Source organism: Rattus norvegicus, chromosome 12 (assembly GCF_036323735.1).
Source record: "Rattus norvegicus strain BN/NHsdMcwi chromosome 12, GRCr8, whole genome shotgun sequence".
In the NCBI taxonomy this organism is placed as follows: Eukaryota; Metazoa; Chordata; class Mammalia; order Rodentia; family Muridae; genus Rattus; species Rattus norvegicus.
Genome location: NC_086030.1, coordinates 39473815 through 39494046, shown reverse-complemented (window position 1 = coordinate 39494046; position 20232 = coordinate 39473815). Strand labels below are relative to the sequence as shown.

At 49.9% G+C, this 20232-nt stretch overlaps 1 protein-coding gene, 1 long non-coding RNA gene and 2 pseudogenes across 11 annotated transcripts in view; 3 read left to right on the top strand and 1 right to left on the bottom strand.

The window, feature by feature from the left end:
- Positions 1–20232, bottom strand: part of Camkk2 (calcium/calmodulin-dependent protein kinase kinase 2) — a 53892-nt gene that overhangs the window by 11673 nt on the left and 21987 nt on the right. For 6 of the 10 annotated variants that reach the window (XM_039089814.2, XM_039089812.2, XM_039089813.2 and 3 more), the window contains 11 exon segments: positions 19273–19326; positions 18439–18490; positions 15683–15816; positions 11512–11548; positions 8931–8952; positions 8700–8788; positions 6878–7077; positions 6350–6403; positions 3555–3628; positions 3367–3454; positions 2040–2168 (listed from right to left, as the gene is read on the bottom strand). In XM_039089814.2, coding sequence (XP_038945742.1) covers positions 2040–2168; positions 3367–3454; positions 3555–3628; positions 6350–6403; positions 6878–7077; positions 8700–8788; positions 8931–8952; positions 11512–11548; positions 15683–15816; positions 18439–18490; positions 19273–19326 — 933 coding nt within the window. 10 annotated transcript variants of the gene reach the window in all.
- Positions 3448–6967, top strand: LOC120095972 (uncharacterized). Its single transcript, XR_005491968.2, has 3 exons — positions 3448–5112; positions 6505–6749; positions 6831–6967. It is a non-coding gene; the product is annotated as an uncharacterized LOC120095972 (long non-coding RNA).
- Positions 10239–11601, top strand: LOC134481312 (large ribosomal subunit protein uL30-like; annotated as a pseudogene).
- Positions 13152–13228, top strand: LOC120096090 (U4 spliceosomal RNA; annotated as a pseudogene).

The window sequence follows — 20232 nt, the reverse complement described above, 5'->3', positions numbered from 1 at the left end:
GGGGAGGGGAGGGGTGGGGCACTGGGGTTTGGGAGAGGATTGTGTTGCAAGTGTCCCGAATGCCAATAAATAGAGAAGCCACACCCCCAAGGATAGCCTGACAGCTCCCAGCACAGCAAAGTGCCAAGGGATTCTGGGACGAGCCAGCTCCTTCCCTCTGAGCCTTGGGAGGTGTTCCCCCCTAGTTGCCCTTCCCATGCCTCTGATCCCACGGGGAGGGTGAACTCTGGGTCCATCTTTCTTATGAGGTTGGAGCCTCAAGAACTGGTGCCAGCTCATTTTTGTCATCTCAAGCCTGGCATGTGACAGGCACTCAGTATTTCCCAAGGGACAGGTACATAGAGAAGGCTAGACCTCATAACCACGCCCCACACACACACCCCCTCCCTGCTCCAGCTCGCCTGATCCTAACCCTGCAGGCTCTTCCTGTGCTCTTGGAACTTTCCTTCAGCAGTGTGGGCTTTCTGGAAGCTTCTGCCTGTCACATTGTCCCCTCTCAGCAGGTTACACCCCACCTTTCTGCATTCATCCGTTTCTTTTTTTCTTCTAATTTTTGTTTATGTGATTGAATGGTTTGCCCAAGTAGAGTGCGTGAGCGTGTGAGCGTGCGTGCGTGCGTGCGTGCATACCACTGGCATTGCCGGTGCCTGCAAAGGCCAGAAGAGGCTTCAGGTCCCCTAGAAGTGGAGTTACAGATAGCTGTAAGCTGTGGGTCCTCTGAGACTCAAAGCGGGGGTCCTCTGCAAGAACAGTCGGTGCTCTTAATCCCCAAGCCCAGCCCCTTTATTCACTTCTTAAGAGAAGACTCTTTTTGATCCATGGTAGAGCCAAGTGTCCCTTCCTCAGGGACATTCCCTGCAGCCCCTCCATTGAACCATACAAGTACTCCTTGGCGTGACCATCTCCCAAGGAAGGCAGGGAACACGTGGGTGGTGCTCACAGCTCTTCCCTGAGGAACCACTTACAAATGGTTAAAGAAGCATTTCTCCACGGACAAATACCTACTGCAGACCCCCAGGCCAGACGCTTTCCCCCAAGAGTGTCTGGGGAACACAACTACCCAAAGTGGCATGGAGTCCGACCCAGCTTCCTCTCCCACCACAAGCACGGGACCTGGGAGTGAAGAGTAGACTAGGAAGGGCGAGTGGGCGTGGTTATGTGAGTGGGCGTGGTCGTGCGGAGCCCCGGGCGGGAGAAGAAACACGGATGACTGCCCAGCCCTGGAGCTCAAGTTCCAAAGGAGGCAAGAGTCAGTATGGGATAAGCAAGAGAGAGCAGGTAAGCAAAGAGCAGGAGTCAACTCTCAAATTTCCAAAGGGACCCTTGAGCCCAGTCCTAGCTTTGCAGAGCCCAGGGCCTGCTAGTCTCCGGGGTTGGGGCGGCGGCTCAAGTGGGCAAAACATAATCTGGGCTTCTGATTATGAAGGGTATGGGTGCTTAGAGCAAGAACCCCTGGGCCTCCCATCTCTCTCCGGGAGCCAGAAACCCTCCTAAGAGGCTGGCAGTGGGGTAGCTCCTACAGTCTCCAAGGTGAAGACTACTCTTTCAAGCTTCCTTTTCCCGGGGCAAAGACCCAGATTCAAGGCCACAAAAAGGAGTCCAGTGTCTTCCCAGATCTGTGTCGCAAGATCTGGAAGAACTTTCTGCAGTGGGAGGTGGGAACCCCTGATCCTGAGAACCACATGGGAAATGTGGGTCGTGCCTAGTTAGCTGCTCTAGAGACTGAAAAACGCACCGGCTGGGGACGCCATCTTGGATGCTTTGACTCCAGGTGATTGCAACTCTGGGCTGTTTGTCCTCATCTTCCTGGCTCCTCTCCCCTAATGTGCTCTGAAAGCAGGAATTTAAAGAGCAGTACGGTGCCTGCAGTGGGTTGCCCGGCTCTACAGAAACACGGGAATCCCAGGGTTACCTACCCTGACGAGTAGCCCCCAACAAGATCCTGACAGGCATCTGGCCTGCGTCCAGCCCTGCCCTCTCTAGCCCTGCCTCAGGCTCTCTCAGCTCCAGCTCTTGGTCGGTGGGCCTGCCCGCCTTACCACAGTTGCCAGGCTGGGAATGTGTTTGACTGAATTCTCGACCTCCTCTTCGGTCACCTCGACCAGTGTGCAGTTCTCGTCCTCCGACGGCAGTGGCTCGGCCCCGTGCCTCGTGACCCAAGGGTGCAGCTTCAACGAATGACAGGAGGGGTAAGGGACAGGTGCCACTGGTTCCCGAGAGGCCCTGTCAGCGAGCAGAGCCAAGGAGGGCATGCAGGAGGGAGAGGCCAGGGCCTGGGGTCTGGCATGCAGGAGGAGCTTGGGATCCAGGCATAGAGGTGGTGAGTGAGACGGGAGGAAATGAGAAAAGGCAGAGATGGAGAACGGGAGGGGCCGCAGTGCTGTGATGTGTGCAGAGACAGTTCTCCACCCCACCCCGAAACCCCCATCATGAAAGGAACAACCAGATTTTGGCATTAGCTTGGCCCAGCTACCCAGGAGCAGCCACTGATCCCCGCCAACTCTCCCCAACAACAGAGGTGCTGCTCTGAAAAAGTGTTTCCCTAGTCCACAGAAGAGGAAACAGAGTCACGGTAGGTCCAGATGGAAGGGCACACTCACAAGGGGACCCAGGCCCCCTCTCCAGGGTCTAAGTCCTTATCTGGGACTTCTGGGCCCTCTTAGAGACACCCGTGCGATTCAAGTGAGCCAGGCACTTCAGAAGCCCAGGAGCGCGCTTTCTTTCTTTCTGTTTTCAGACTCGGTCTCAGAGTGGGCTCTGACCCACTACGTAGCTAAGGGACAACCTTAAATTTCTGACCCTGGGGTTGGGGATTTAGCTCAGTGGTAGAGCGCTTCGTCCCCAGCTCCGAAAAAAAAAAAAAAAAAAAAAAGAAAAGAAAAGAAAAAATTTCTGACCCTGCCTCTACCCGCAAACGCTGTGATTGTAGGCATGCATTAACAACACCCAGTATAAGGTATTAGAGACAAGAGCCCAGGGCTTCACGCTTACTAGTTCTATCAACGGAGCAACATCCCAAGCCTCATCTTGAGATTTTTTTTTTTTAAAAGGGGTCAGATGTGCGTATGTGCCATCGACAGGGGTGTGTGGGGTGTTGGGCGAGGTCTCTGCTGGTGGTACTTTCTACCCCAGGGTAGAAGTCATCAGGGAAAGGATGAACTGCCCACTAACATTCCCTGACTCTGTTGTTCCTTCAAGGGACTGGCCCATATCTTCAACAGGGCCATGAAAGGACAGCCCAGAGCCCAGAGGCTCCAGGACATGGAAGGCGGTGATGCAGGAGGGTGTGGTGCTATGGAGAGGGCTGAGCCAAAAACGTTTCCAAGCACAGGACACCGGCCTTCACAGCCAGCAGCAGCCGAGTACCTTGATTTCAGGTACCACAATCCTGGACTCTGGGTTCTTGTCCAACATCCGGGTGATCAGATCTTTCAAGTCTTCGGCTATGTCAGGCCTGGGGATGACAACAGTCACAGGTAGGTCACAGAAAACTCAAGAAACCTGACCACTAAGGAATAAGGGCGTGGCGTGATCAACAGAGAGGCACTACTCACTGGTCTGGAAACTCCAGGGCCTGACTCTTGATCTTACTGTGCAAACACATGATTCGTTCATCCATGAAAGGGCACTGTGGAGAGGCCAGGGAGTGTGGTGCTCAGTGGTTGCCGCCTGTATCCTTCAGAGCCCATCTGTGCTGTGTCGCTCCTCAGGGATCACAGCAGTGGCCCAGGCTGGGGAGGGGCCGGGACCCATTCCCCTTCACTCTGCCCCCAGATCAGTAGAGGACGGGAATGTCTAGTAGGTGTCAAGCCCTTACCGACCACACTACTGACCTGCTTTGTTTCGAAGCTTCAATTTCCTACTGACGCAAAAGCAAACACTCTTCCCCGCCCACCTACCCAGAGAGCAATAAGGAAGCTGAGGGTAATATGTGTGTGCACATGTGTGAGTGTGATTGTGTCTGTGTGTGTGATTATGAGTGTGTGTTTGCATGTGTGATTATGTGTGAGAAAGTGTGTGTGATTGTGAGTGTATGTGTGATTGTGTGTGTATGTGTGTGTGAGAGAGTGTGTGTGTGTGTGATTATGAGTGTTTGTATGTATGACTGTGTGTGTGAGAGAGAGACAGAGTGTGTTTGTGTGTGTGTGTGTATGTGTGTGTGTGTGTGTGTGTGTGTGTGTGTGTGTTATGAGGATTTACCCTGGTTCAGGGGCCATAGTAGACTTTGTGTGACTACACACAGCCAATCCATGGTGCCCTCTACCTAAAATGATCTCCCCATCAAGTGCGTGGCTTTTTCTCTCCAGTCATGTCTGACCAAAACTGCCTACGAGTGGTCCCCAGCCAAGCAGACCTACCTCATTCTTGCCAACCATGCCATCCCTAGCTGGGCACCTGACCTGACAAGACAGTCATTTACTGATAATTCCTTTCCACTGAATCCTCAATGACACCGGCTTAGGGCTTCCTGGCTGGCTCTTTCTCAGAATGTCCTTGGCACAGTAAAGATCTACTGAACTAATGAAAATTCAGGTTGGTTCTGTCTAACCTCTCAGGGCTAGGGTGCAGCTCAGTGGTTCAAAGGGTGCTTAGTATGCACAAGGCCTGGGTTTGACTGACATCCGAGAGAAGGTAGGAATGACGAAAACAGACATATGGATACTATAATATGGTGGAAGAATCCATGTGGTGGGGTTATGAAGTGGGTGTAATGGGGCTGGGGATTTAGCTCAGTGGTAGAGCGCTTGCCTAGGAAGCGCAAGGCCCTGGGTTCGGTCCCCAGCTCTGAAAAAAAGAACCAAAAAAAAAAAAAAAAAAAAAAAAAAAAGAAGTGGGTGTAGTATTTGGAATATGTTTGGCACATAGGAGGTGGCACTATTAGGAGGTGTGGCCTTGTTGGAATGGGTGTGGCCTTATTGGAGGAAGTGCATCACTATGGGCCTGAGCTCTGAGGCTCCGCCCAGTGCTCTTGGTTGGCTCCGCCCAGAGTCACTCTCTCTTGGTTGCCTTCTAATCAAGATGCAGAATTCTGAAGTCCTCCACCAGCATGGTGCTTTCCTGCACCCTGCCATGCTTCCTGCTATGATGATAATGGACTGAACCTCTGAAACTGTAAGCCAGCCCCAGCTAAATGTTTACTCTTATAAGAGTTGCCTTGGTCATGGTGTCTCTTTATAGTAATGGAAACCCTAAGTAAGACATGGGTTTTTACTACAGAATTTACTTAACCTTATGTTGAACTGAAAATTGTTCTAAAGATATACTTTTTATTATGTGTGTGTGTGCATGTAAATATGGGCCACTTGTGTGCAGTGCCCTGGGGGACCAGTAGAGGGAGGGAGAAACCCTGGAACTCAAGTTTCAGCCCCTTGTGAGCAGCCATATAGATGTTGGGAACCAACCTGGCTTCTCTGCGTGCTCTCTGCTAGGCCATCTCAACCAGCCCCAAGAAAAAAATTTCCAAACAAATATTGAGGGAAAATAGTCTTTTTTTAAAAAAAAAAAAAGGTAAAATTATTCCTTCCCTCCCTCCACCTTCCTTCTTCCTTCCTTTCTTTGAGGCAGAATCTCTCTTTACCCCTAGTGGTCCTGAAAGTCTAAAAACCAGACTGGCCTCAAATTCAGAGATCCCCCTGCCTCTGCTTCCCAGGTACTGGGATTAAAAGTGTCTGCCAGCCACCATGCCAGGCTTTGAGACACAATTTGTAAGCTTTCCTCTACAGGAGCACAAGCTCAAAAAGGAAAGGTGCAAAAATCAGATTGAACTTCACAGTTAAAAGAGGTGCCTTTCCAGGCATAGTGGTGCATGCCTTTCATCCCAGCACTCTGGAGGCAGAAGTAAGAGGACCTCTGTAAGTTGAAGGTCAGCCTGGTCTACAAAATGAATTCCAGGAAAGCCAGGGCTACAGAGAAACCAAAACAAACAAAACCAAAAACATTCCCTAAGTCAATAATGCTCTACAAACTATGGTTCCCATTCTATCCCTGGCAAGAGTAGCTAGGAACACCGATGTAAAGAATATCAAATCAGTACTAAGCAGCAAAGAATACAGTGATTGATTAGTGATGTCTGGCTCAGGCTCAGGAACAGACAGAGGTAGTACAGTGTGCATTTGCCCTAAACTCATCAAGTATCTACAATCTCCACAGTCTCTGTTAATCCTCCTGTTTCTTTCGACCATTTTCATACAAATGAAAACACTGTAGAGATATGCAGATTCCAAAGAATATCTTTTTTTAATCTATTCATTCAGCTGTGGAGATGTAATCTGCAAATGACAACTGTCTCCTTGCAAGGCAACCAGCCACTCACAGCACTCAGAAGACAGGACATATCACCCTTTCTTACCTGGCCAAAAACAAAGCAGTATAGTGTCACACCCATGGCCCAAACATCCAAGGCCTGCAAGGGAAAGAGAGCTCAGTGTGATGAGTTGTTTTTGCAGGTCCAATAACTAAGTCTCCAACCTCCCTGGCTAAACAACATTCTCTTAATCTACACAGGTGGAACGAAGCCTGTTTCTTAGCGCTGTTGGTTGGGACATGACACATGGGCATGGCCAAGGACAGCCCAGCACCCTGCAGCCACAGTGGTTGGTTTGAATTTCTTTGCTGTTGCTGTTCAGTGAGCAAAGCTACAGAGCTGATCGCCTGATGAGAAGCAATCTGCAGGGTCTGGTGCCTGACCCTCTTCCAGGGCAACCAGCTCAGGAGAACGGAGACAGAGCTGGGGAGATACCGATCCTCGAGTGAGTTCCTGCGTCTGGCTGGTCCTATTCACCAGCTACATGACCCAGTGCACTTGCTAAATGTGTGTCTCTTACACTTAGAACCCAAGGACGCTGATACAGGCAGAACTCTGCACACCCAAACCTACCTTTCCGGAGAAGATCTTCCGGGTCTCTGAGAGCGACTCGGGCGCCATGAAGGCAGGCGTGCCCACGGTGTTAGACAGCAAGGCGTCGCTGCCCTTGAACTCATTGCTCACGCCGAAGTCGGCTATCTTGATGTGCCCGTCCTCCCCCACTAGGAGGTTGGAAGGTTTGATGTCCCGGTGAATGATCTTCTGGTAGTGTACTAGATACAGAGGACACCAATGGACAATGGAGGAGAGGGGGAGGGAAAGTCCATGAAAATCTCCACTTGGCCATGCAGCCCAACATGTCCCTGATATCTCATGTCCCAAGCCCGGGGTGCCCTCCCCAGACATGCTAGGAAAGACAAGGGGAGAGCGCCTTTAAGGACCTTTACATCACCCTCAACACACCAACCATCGATAGCGATGTTTAACCACCTGGCACAGCCTATAAATAGTTTTTGTTGACTTGGGCTTCCAGCCAGGCACACTGGGACCTGTAACAGTCAAGCACAACTCCCCTAACCAATGGCTAAGGCTCATCATGGCCAGCAAGGCAACCTAAGCCAGGCTCCTGAAGGATGAACCACTGCACAGAACGTGGGCCTTAGCTTCTCGGTGGACACACGCATCAGACAATACTATGTATGGTCTGGAAGTCCCAGCCTAGGGTAATGATGAACTTGGTGGTGTAGAAAGAGCAAAGGTTTAGGACTTCGCTCTACCACATTTATCCTGATTAAATGTCAAAACCAAGGGGGATGGGAGCGGGCTGGAGAGATGGCTCAGTGGTTAAGAGTACTGACTGCTCTTCCTAGAGGTCCTGAGTTCAATTCCCAGCAACCACATGGTGGCTCACAACCATCTGTAATGGGATCTGATGCCCTCTTCTGGTGTGTCTGAAGATAGCTACAGTGTACTCATAATAAATAAATAAATGTTTAAAAAAAAAGGGTGGGGTGGGATGGGGTGGGGTGGGGTGCGGGCAGTGGTGGTGTATGCCTTTAATCCCAGCAGAGGCTAACAGACCGCTGTGAGTTTGAGACCAGCCTGGTCTACATAGTGAGTTCCAGGATAGCCAGAAAAACCCTATCTCCAAAAAAAAAAGAGACAACTATCCCATATACTAGGGCGGCAGGGGTAAAAGTCACCAATGGGCAACAAGAACCCAACAGAGCCATTGGTAGCAACAGAGACTTTTTCTCACAGATGAGGGTAGCAGGAGGATAACAGGACCCCCATCCCAGGGAGCTGGATGGGGAGGGAGATTATGCAAATGGAACCCTCGCTATGCCTGGTCTCCATAGAAAGGGCTGGATTCTTGAAAGACACCAGTGTGCAAGGCAGATGGCTCAGTCAGTAAAGTGCTCAAAGGCATGAGATCCGAGTTTGGTCCCCAGCACCCATTTGGAGGCCAAAACAAAAACACAAAACCAGCTGAGCGTGGTGTGCACTTGTAATCCCCACACGAGGCCTCACTGGCCAGCCTCGCTTGTGAGCCCCGGGCCAATGAAAGACACTGCCCCCAATTCCAAATAGACTGTCTTTGCAGTCTATCACAATCTGTTAATAAAGAGGTTATTCTCATCGTAAAAATGGGTGAAAGAGGTAGAGAGCTCCGGAGGGAAGACACTGAGCCTCCATGTGCAGAAGCCTATATGTTCTTCTACTGCCCAGGGACAGCCCCGTCTGTGGCCCACACAGTCCTGTGTCCCCACCCTCCTCCTTTGCTCCAGCAGGGAAAAGAGATACTTTCCATTCCTACCCACTGGCTGTGATGCTAACTTTCCCAGAGGAGCGGCGGCTCTCCCCACCCCCACCCCACCCCCAGGGTGTGGCTTACAGTACTCAATGCCTTTGATCAGATCTTGGAAGTAGAACCGGGCCTGGTCTTCAGACAGTGGCTTGAGGGTGGGAACTTCCATCACAGGCCTGAAAGGGCGGGACACTGCGTGTAAACAATATAAACCAGATGCAGCCAGCCCTGGCCCACTCTCTCCCTCAGAGCCCAGCTCCCTTCCCTCAGCCTTCAAGTGCAAAAGCCTGGCACTGGGCCTGGGAGACAAACACTCACCCTTGGTTGACCAGTTCAAACACTGTGGGGAAGAGAAGGGAGAAGCTGTCATCTCGAGGCACAGTGAATCCACCTCCCGCCTCCTCACCTACCCCACCTCCAGGGAGGACTGAGGAGACGACAGCACAGTCTGCTGAACACAGGCTGCTCAACATTGCAAAGTGCTCGCTACCGAGGAGGAAACGGACAGCCTGCTGGCCCAGGGCCTACTTGGACTTTATTTCTAGGACTCAGAATAGTCAAGGAAATGTTGTGCCTGATGGTGCAAGTCTCTAATCCCTGCTACTTAAGGAGCTAAGGCCAGCTGGGGCTATAGAGTGAATATAAGAGTAACCTAGTCAACTCAGGGAGTCCTGTCTCCAAAGCTGTATCTGGGGATTTCAATGATATAGAGCAATGCTGGCATAGCATACATTGGGCTTCGGGTTTGAACCCCAGGAATGGAACACTCTCTCTCTCTCTCTCTCTCTCTCTCTCTCTCTCTCTCTCTCTGAGATACACAAACTCAGAGAAACACACAGACATCACACATACATACACTCACACTCACACACACACCACACTCTCATACCGTATACAAATACTACATCACACACATGCACACACACATGCACCACACTCTTATACCACATATAAACACTACACACCACAAATGCACAAACAGACACACACACACACAGGGCCTTGGGGACAGAACCCAGACCTTGCACATCTGAGACAAGCATGCTGCCACTGAACTGTATGTTCTCCTGTTTTTCTTTAAATTGACTCATTTCTAATTTTGCCCCTTCCTTCAGGGGTCTCACTCTGCAGCCTCTGGCTGGTCTGGCACACACAAATATAGATCCTTTGCCTCTGCTCCTCAGTGCTGGGATTAAAGGCGTGTGCCACCATCCCTGATGTCCTCACCATTTATAAATGAGTCTCTGACGACACAGCTGGGCTTTTGTCTGGAATTGTCCCCAGGTCTCTGAGGGTCCCATGAGGCTTCCCAAACTCACCGTTCTTACTCCTGGCCCCTCTCCCTACTTGTCTAGCACCAACCTTTTTATTTTTGAAGTTCTTAAAGCCTTAGGGCTTTTCTGCCTGTTCCTCCCTCTGCCCAGCTGCCCTTCCCCACATTAACGTGGCCAGATCTTTGACATTCGGGTGTTTGATGCTCATCTCCTATGTGATGTGGTGTGTCCACTGTCCCTGACATCACCCTAATTAACTGCCCTCAAAATATCTAAACTTCTCATTTATCTAATTACCGACACTATCTTTCCTGTCTAGGATAGCAGCTATAAAGCTCTCCTCTTTCTGATCATGCTGTCCTCGGTGCCTAGAACAGGTGTGAGTACACAGTAGGTGCTCAATATAGAGCCACAAATGAACACATAAGAGATCTAGATGTTGGGGTTGGGGATTTAGCTCAGTGGTAGAGCGCTTGCCTAGGAAGCACAAGGCCCTGGGTTCGATCCCCAGCTCCGAAAAAAAGAACCAAAAAAAAAAAAAAAAAAAAAAAAAAAGAAAGAGATCTAGATGTTAAAGGTCCCAGCAAGCTCTGGAACTGCGGAGGCTGCACCACAGAAGAAAAAGAAGGTTGCCGCTAGCCAGGAACCCTTAAGAAGAAAAAGATTCCTGCTGAGCCAGAAACCCTTAAGAAAAGTGAAGAGTTGAAGGTGAGGCACCTGAGGAAGAAGTTTGTCCTGAAGCACTGTGAAAGGCAAGGAGGAAGCTCATCTAGGAGAGGGCAAAGCACTCTCACAAGGAGTGCAGGCAGAAGGACTGGACTGAGATTCGCATGGCTAGGATTGCAAGGAATGCTGGGAACTTCTATGCGCCCTCAGAACCAGAATTAGCCTTTGTCACCAGGATCCGAGGCACCAGTGGAGTTAGCCCAAAGGTGTGCAAGGTGTTGTAACTGCTGTCTCCAGCAGATCCTCAATGGCACCTTTGTTAAGCTCAACAAAGCTTCAGTTTACATGTTGAGGATTGTGGAACCGCACATTGCATGGGGATACCCCAACATGAAGTCAGTAAATGAGCTCATCTACAAGCGAGGCTATGGTGAAATCAATAAAAAGCCTTGACAGATAGTTATAACTCCTTGATTGCTCAATCTCCTGGTAAATTTGGCATCATCTGCACGGAGGATCTAATTCATGAGATCTATACAGTTGGGAAACGCTTCAAGGAAGCAAATAACTTTCTATGGCCCTTCAAACTATCTTCCCCACGAGGTGCAATGAACAAAAAGACAACTCACTCTGTAAAAGGTGGAGATCCTGGCAACAGGGAAGACCAGATAAACAGGCTTATTAGACGATGAACTAAGGTATTGCCCGTGGTATTTTTATAATCTGGTCAGTTAATAAACAGTCATGGCTTGGCAAACTGAAAAAAAAAAAGTCCCAGCAAGAACTCCTTGCTATGCCCTGCTTTAAACCAGATGTGTGGGCTCCTATGGGGTGCACCTGGACCAGGAAAGAGGAACCTGTCCTTGGTGGTTCCAGGGCTACAGCTATCCGGAGAGGACGCCCAGGCACTGGCAAATGCAGCTAGCTGCTTCAGGGTGGATGGAAGGAAGCAATCTTACCCATGTACAGATGGTCCTCGTTAGGGTCATCCAGGACCTGACAGCACAGCCACCCAGGGACAGGAGCAAGGAAAGAAAGAACAAATATGAGTGAGGGGAAGGGGAACATTCCCACCTTGGGCGGGGTGGGGGGGTAAGGGGGGACGGGACTTCCCACCCACAGAGGGAACACTTCACACCCTCAGGAGGGAGCACTTCACACTCACAGGGGGGAGGACTCCCATTCACAGGGGGAGCACTTATAAACCTAGGAGGGAGCACTTCACACCCTCAGGAGGGAGCACTTCACACTCACAGGGGGAACACTTCCCATCCTCAAGGGGGGCATTCCCAACCCACAGGAGGGAGCACTTCACACCCATAGAAGGAGCACCTCACACCCTCCGGAGGGAGCACTCCCCACTCATGGGAGGGAGCACTTCCCACCCTTTTTGTTAGTCAAGACAAAAGACAGAAATTTCCAGAGTGTGAGAGCCAAGTGCACCCATCCTCAATGTCTGGAACAGACTGAAGAGAAGAAGAGCAGGGAGGAGTAAATTCTCCCCAGAAATGCCCCACTCCCAGATGCCAATCCAGCCCATCTCCTAGGACATGCCCTGGGTTTCAGGGTAAAACTTAAGCTCCACTTGAACTCAAGAAGTGGACCCATTCCTCCCAACCCAACCAGGACATGTCTCCATGCCTGCTCCTGCCTCTCTTCAATGGGCAGCCTCAAGCTTGTTCACTTTCTTGGTGATGTCCAGTACTGCCTTGGGCACACAGTAGGTACCTAAGAAACACTGATATATAAACAGAATGATTGTGTGGCCTTGCTGAGTTGGGTCAGATGCACGGGGTACTGGGGAGAAAAAGATCCCACTAGGACTCAGTGCTACCTCAGGCCATGCTCCATGGGGCTTCCGCTAAGATGGCCGACTCCAGCATTGGGGGATTGAGATCGGGAACACAGCATGGCCTTAGGACAAAAGGTAACCGCTTACAGCTACTCTCTTCTCTCTTTTGGGGAGAGAGACATGGATGGGCAGGACCCCCAACTAGACTAAGCTGCCTGTCTCTTCCACATCACACACCTTCCCCAGCACCCTAGATGCACAAGACCACAGGCACACCACCTGGCCATTCCATCCGGAACTCTGAGCCCTCCTGTGAGGGAAAGTCAGACCCAGGACGCACGCAGAGTTCCATGGCCATGGGTCTCCAGGCAGAGTGACCATGGCGCCCCAATCCCAAAGGGAAGGGAAGGTTCTCCACAGAGGCTCGGGACCCTTACACATGTGCCGCCCCCACCTTCGCAATGTCCTTCCCTGTTGTCTCTGCTAACCAAGGAATAGCTAAGGCCATTTCAAAGATTATTTTCTCCACAAAGTCCTCCCTGCCTCATTCAGACAGTTGACACAATCCTTTAGGTGACAACCTTGACCCGAGGGGCTCCAGATTGGATCTGCACCTCCTGTGGACTCCCCAAGTCACCTTCAGAGGGTCTACGAGATAAAAACTATTTATACTTTCAGACTAAGACACCACTGGCCTTTCACTGTCCTTCCCTACTGGTATCCACTGTCCAGAAGGCACAAGACAGCGTCACCAGAGGCTGAAGGCCAAAGCAGAGAGTCTAGATGCCTTTTAGAAAGTCAACATTAAGCTTTGCGCAGTGGCAGTATCGTAGCCAATGAGGTTTATCCAAGGCGCGATTATTGCTAATTGAAAGTCAACATTAGGGCTGGAGAGATGGCTCAGCGGTTAAGAGCACTGACTGCTCTTCCAGAGGTCCTGAGTTCAAATCCCAGCAACCACATGGTGGCTCACAACCATCTGTAATGGGATCCAATGCCCTCTTCTGGTGTGTCTGAAGATAGCAACAGTGTACTTATATTCATAAAATAAAAATCTTAAAAAACAGAAAGTCAACATTAACGAAGAAGAGCAACAACAGTAGCAGCAGCAGCAACAATGTATAAAATACATCCTTTTTTTTTCTATGCTAGGGATAGCAGACTCAGTCAGTAAAGTGGTAAAGTGCTTGCCTTACAAACACAGACTTTAGTCCAGCCCCCAGAGTCAATGTAACAAACCTGGTAACCGCTAGAGAGATGACTCTAAAACGAAGAGCCTGTACCTGAGCCAGGCTGTGGTGGTGCCCTCCTTCAATCCCAGCACTCGGGAGGTAGAGGCAGGTGGGTTTCTGTGAGTTGGAGGCCAGCCTGGTCTATAGAGCCAGTTCCCGCACAGCCAGGGCTACTCAGGGAAACCCCGTCTCCACAGTAGAGTTCAATTCCCAGCATCCACCTCACACAACCACCTGTAACTCCAGTTCTAGGGGATCTGACGTCTCTGGCACCGGCATGCACATACCACCCCCCCATATAGACATAATTAGAAATTAAATAATAAATCCTTTTAAAAAGTGAAGCATGGTGGCACATGCTTAGAAGACAGAGACGGGCGGATCCCTGGGGGCTGCTGGCCAGATAGCCTAGCCTTGTTGGTGAGCTCATTACTTCCTGAGGAATGACACCAAAGACTGGCTTCTGCTCTCCACAGGCATGTGCACACGTGCGCACTCACACACCCACAAAGTTGCTTTTTGTAAAAACATACCTCTCTTAGTCATATACAACAGGGTTACTGTTTTTCAAGAACTTAATAAAGAATTTAAAATGCTGTCATTTTATGGTTTTGACTTTGGGGTTTGCTGGTTTGGTTGAGACAGGACTGCTCGGACGGCAGGCTGACCCTGACCTTCTGAATCTCTAATCTCCATCTCGAGCGTTGAGAGTCCAGGTGTGTCTGGCGCTGGTTTATAGGTTAATGGGATACACAGGAATCAATGTAACCAGTGTGAGTGAGCTGGCAAACCTTTAGGCTGGGTTATCGATAACGTCCCCCTGGCACACATTCCCAGGCAGCATGCACTGTCCCCAACCCCAACACACACAGGTCTCACCCCCTCCCTGGCTACCACAGTACAGCTTGGCCTCAGACTCAACACGAAGAAGCCAGCTGAACACCCTCTGCAAACAGCCTCCAGCCTAGATCGATCTTTCTCTGTATTAAGTTGTTTTTCCAAGAATTCGTTACAATGACTAAAAGCCAACACAGGAGTTTTCCAGAATGTTTAAAGTTCATCAAGTCATCTTGAGACAAAAACCAAACCAAACCTGAGAACTGGTAACACTGAAGCAAAGGTTGGCTAAATATAGTGCGGGCTGAACCTGGCTCCTCCCATGTTTACAGAGGAGGGCTCACTGGAACACATTCCCGCTTTCTTACTGCTTTGTTTGTTTTTGCGACGAGCTCTTGCTATGTAGCCCTGGCTGGCCTGGAATTCATTATATCTACGAGGGCCACCTCAAATTCACAAGAGATCCGACTCCCTCTGCCTTCTGAGTGCTGGGATTAAAAGTAGGTACTACTATCCCCAGCGCTATTGTTTACGGTTGTTTAAGCTGTGGTTGTTTTTGTCTTGTGTGTGTTTATGCACATTACACCTTTATGTGGGTTCTGGGGATCGAACCCAAATCCTTGGGCTTCTATCATCAGGAGCCAAGTGCCTTTGCCCACTGAGTTATCTCATGGGACTTCCCTGGTTTGTATGTGTAGCTACTTCTGTGGCCCAGCTACCTGCAGGTATAGTAGAAAAACAACTAACTTCAGAGAGAAAGAAGTAGGGACTGGAGAGATGGCTCAGCGGTTAAGAGCACTAATCAGGTCCTGAGTTCAAATCCCAGCAACCACATGGTGGCTCACAACAAATCTGTAATGAGATCCGATGCCCTCTTCTGGTGTGTCTGAAGACAGCGACAGTGTACTTATATATAATAAACAAATAAATAAAGAGGGAGAGGGAGAGGAAGGTAGGTAAAGGGCAAGCCTTGGAACTCTCAGCCTCAACTTTTGCATCTGTAAAATGGCGGTGAAAGGCAGCTTCAAGGAAGCAAGTTCCTGGGGCTGGGGATTTAGCTCAGTGGTAGAGCGCTTACCTAGGAAGCGCAAGGCCCTGGGTTCGGTCCCCAGCTCCGGGGAAAAAAAAAAAAGAACCAAAGGAAGCAAGTTCCTCAGCCTTGAGGAAGCTGTCTACTATGACTTGACTCTAGGAATCCTAGCAGTGAAGGGTCTAGATATTACCAAAGCCAGGGCTAGACCATCAGCCCTGCCCTCCCTCCCTCCTCACCTCCACCAGCTTCACCACGTTGGGGTGATCCAGCTTCTTGAGGATGGCAATTTCCTGATACACCTGCTCAATGGGGCCCCTGGGCTGGATGCAGCCCCCTGGAGCTGGGCGAGTACCTCGAGGTGGGGGGCGACCTGCAGGAAGCACAAAGAATTAGGGCAGAGACCTTCCTCTGCAGAAGGCATCTGCTCTTGACAATTCCCCTGCTACCGGAAATCAGGGAGGCGGAATTCCCCGGGCCTCTCGTTCATCCTGTAAATCCCTTTCCTGTCACAGGCCCAACCCAAAGTGACAGAAACTCACTGAGGATGCTGGTCCTGCCCACCTCCCTCACCATCCCAGGGATGTGTTTGGGGTGTAGCTAAGCGGGTAGAATGCTTGCCTAACACGCACAGAGTCCTGGGATGAATCCCAGTGCCGCATAAAACACAGTGTGGTGATGTACCGCTAAACTCTTAGTATTTGGAGGGGAGAGGCAGGAAAATCAGAAGTTCAAGGTCATCCTTTACTACAAAGCAAGTAGGAGAAGGCCAGTCTGAATTACACAAGATGCTGTCTCAAAAGGAAAAGAAGAACCACATATAACCAAAAACCAAACCTAACCAAAAAAAAAAAAAAATTGGGGGCCCAGTTTTCACACTGCATAAAACAGACCCAAACATTATCCCTCTCCTCCGTGCATAGAAATGGTTACGGGTGCCCCAGAGAGCCAAGGAGAGGAAACAAAAAGACAGTCAATGAGAGAAAAGATGAGCTAGCTGTGCCAGGATGGGGTGTTACTCAGTGGACACGAGAGAATGTGAAGCCCAACAGTCAGACCCGTTACATCTGCACCCGTGTGAGAATGCAGGATCAGCGAAACAGAACGCAGCTGTGACCAAGCCTGGGCAAGGAAGACGGGCAGATGCAGCTGCTGAAAAGGGTGTGCAAGGAAAGGGGCTGAGTTAGCCTCAGCGTGGGACACGGGAGGAGCACACCTGACATCCGTCAGGAAGCTGAGCGGGAGGATCCAAAGGTCTGAGGCTAGCCCAGAGTAGTTTGCCACAGAGAAACAGATGTGTGGTGACCCGGACGACAGGTGGCTGCCACGCCCACCTGCAGCCTGGCTTCCTGGGTACCATCACCAGTGACTAACTGAGCTCTGGGAATCCAAACTCCATCTACATGACAAGCACTTTAGCCACTGAGCTATCTCCCTGGCTCCATTAGTATTTTACTTTTGATGCAAGTGTTGCTATCCTGGAGATCACTATATAGACCAAGCTGGCCTTGAACTCACATTCACCTACTTCTGCCTGCCAAGTGCTAAGATTAAAGAAGTGTACACCACCATGCCAAGCCCAATATTTAACTGTTAAAAAAATTCAACATTTGTAATGTGTTTTAGTGGCCTACTTTTTTTTTTAATTTTTTTTTTTATGTGAGCACAGTGTCACTGTCATCAGACACCAGAAGAAGGCATCAGATCCCATTACAGATGGTTGTGAGCCACCATGTGGTTGCTGGGATTTGAACTCAGGACCTCTGGAAGAGCAGGCAGTGCTCTTAACCTCTGAGCCATCTCTCCAGCCCCAGTGGCCTACTTTTTAAAATTATTCTTCCTTTTCATGTGTGTGGTTTTTTTGCAAGAGGGTGTCATGGGGCTAGCCTTGTACCTGACCCTCCTCCCTTCACATCCTGAGTGCTAGGGTTCCAGGCTTGTGTTCCATGCACTCTGATTATCTTGGAGGTTTTTTAAGTACCACTGCCACCAGGTAGCTGCAGAATATGTTGTTGCTCTTTCCAAAATTCCGATTCGTCCTCCTGCTAATGTACTTACATAAATGGCTTTTGTACAGTAAGTGATGTTTTGTGTCTGGTCTCTTTCGCTTAGCACACTTTCACTCACGGAATAGCAAACATTATTACCCTTTGATGGCTACATATTAATCCACCATATGCATACACATCTTACTTAATAGGCCACTAGAGTTGCTTCCACTCCACGGATATTGCGAATAGCATTACTAGCCCGCATGCGCAGATAAGCTTTGTGTCTCTTTCATTCTCTTGGACACTAGAGAGAAGTTGCTGGGTTCTAAGTTGTGACGATTGATACTGGTAACTAGAAAGAATCTAGAATCACCTGAGAGATGGCCTCTGGAGGATTTTCTTTGATGCACTAATTGAGGTGAGAAGGACTTGCCCACCCTGGGTGGCACCATTCCCTAGGTGGGAATCCTGGTATACATAAGCAGAGAAGGGTGCTAAACACTAGCATTCATTCTTCTCTGCTTCCTGACTCTGGATACAATGTAACCAGCCGCCTCAAGCTCTTCTTTGAAGTCCCAAATAGCAGCCAAAGTGAAAGATTTCCTCCTTAAATTGATTTTGTCAGTCTTTGATCAGGACACCAGGAAAAGAAACAAAGACACTGGTAACTCCAGGTTCAGCTTTTTGATTATTTATTTATTCTGGGGTGCATACGCCACAGAACGAATGTGAAGGTCAGAGGACAACGTGTAGGAGTGGGTTCTGTCCTGCCCTTGCCGGGCCTTAGGAATCAAACTCAGGTGATCAGTCTTGGGGCAAGTGCCTTTTCTGCTGAGCCATCTCTCCTGCCCTCAAACTCAGCTTCCAAAGTCTTACATGAAAACAAATGAGCTCTCAGGGGAGGTCCTGTATGGGATGTGGTGTCTTCCCAGAGTCTCTCTGCGGGACATCACATTCACCTGGCTCTGTCCCCACACCTTAGAACAAAGGTCAGCAACACTCACGTGGAAAGCCGGCCTGTCGGATCAGCTTCTTTTTGGACAGCACTTTCATTGCCTGCAGAAGAACAGACCCCCAAGTCCAGTTAAAGGAGATAACTAGGTTCTCTCCTCTCCAGCCTCACTGAACTCCCAGGCCCTTGGCACCTCAGGACAGGGTAGTGAGCGCCTCGCATCACCAGCAGGAGCAAGCTGCTACTGGGCTACGTGGAGACAAGACACCTGGAGTTGTGCCAGTGCCAAGCCTGGCGTACGCCCGAGGTTCCTTGTCAGCAGACTCAGCTGGGAAGCACAAAGCTCATGACTCGTGCCACTGGGTCAGACAGTGAGCCAGAACCAGAGCAATGGGCCAAAGAAGGGTATGATGGCTGCCTGCCCAAAGTCGTGCTGTTGGCTTACATCTGAACCGACACCACCTACTCCAGAGCCTCAATTACAAGGGCTCATCTATTGACTTGTTTGGGGACTGTGAAAGAGGTACGGAAGACACCAGGCCATCTGGTGTTGTTTCCGCCTAAATGACCTAAGAATAAAATGGGGGAATAAATACCCAAACCTCAATCAGAGCTGAGAGCTGGGAGCTGAGTGCTGAGTGCTGAGTGCTGGGAGCTGAGTGCTAAGAACTGAATGGTGGGAACTGAGTAGTGGGAGCTGAGTGCTGGGAGCTGAGTGCTAAGAACTGAATGGTGGGAACTGAGTAGTGGGAGCTGAGTACTAGGAGCTGAGTGCTGGGAGCTGAGTGCTGAGAGCTGAGTGCTAGGAGCTGAGTGCTGAGAGCTGAGTGCTGGGAGCTGAGTGCTGGGAAAGGGGCTTTCCTTTAGATGGGATGGGGATACTCACATAATAAGTATTGTCATTTTCATTGTAGGCCAGCTTGACAACGCCATAGGAGCCCTGGACAAAGAGATGCATATGATGTAGTAGCCAGAAGCCATGCTGTATGAGATGAGGACTCTGCCAGGCTACAGACTGCAGCTCACTGGGCAAGCGTACTGACTGAGACTGCACTCTGTTGGACTTGCCATGTCTGGAATCTAAATCAGCTGCTAACATTTCAATGGGAAGAACTAAGATAAAAACCCGGGTCTGAGAAACCTGGAAACTCTGCTGAACATGTAAATATTATCTGTGAGGCTGTTGCCTCTGCCTGCTAACCAACACCCAGTCCTGGAGGCTTCTAGCCTCTTCTCTAGGCCTAGAATGTTCTCAGCCTCTGAGGCTTGCTGCTGAATAAGCTCACCCTTGTTAGCTCTTTCTGAAGTCTGAGCTGTTCTGGCTCAAAACTCCTCTCCCAGCTGACTGATTCAGTCTGGCTTCTCTCTCGGCCTCCCACTGAATTGCTTTGCTTAGCCTCAAACTAACTCTGGCAGTCTGTTCTAATCACCTGTCTCCTCCTCTGGCTCCTTCTGTCTTCCCCTGTGTCTAGCATGCTCTCCCTTCAACCTGTCTCTGAAAAACTCTCCCCTTCTCTCTGCACTGCTCCCTTAAGTAGCTTCCCTTCCCTCTCTTGTCAAGACAGTTGGGCGGATCCTATTCTGTCAAATAGTCCTCTGATTCGTCATTTTGTCTGCCACTCAATTAGACATCACCTTCAAATGTGGGTGCTTCATTCTACACAACTTTGCCTTCATTGTTTGGGATTTAAGGTGTGTACTAAGTGTGCTAAGCCACACCACAGCCAGAAAAACTTTTTTTTTTTTTCAGTAAATAACACAATCTCTGGGTTCTTGTGATCAGATATCCTGCAACACCACTCAGGTCTCATATCTAAGCAGCTTCACTCAGGGGGCCTTCCTCCAA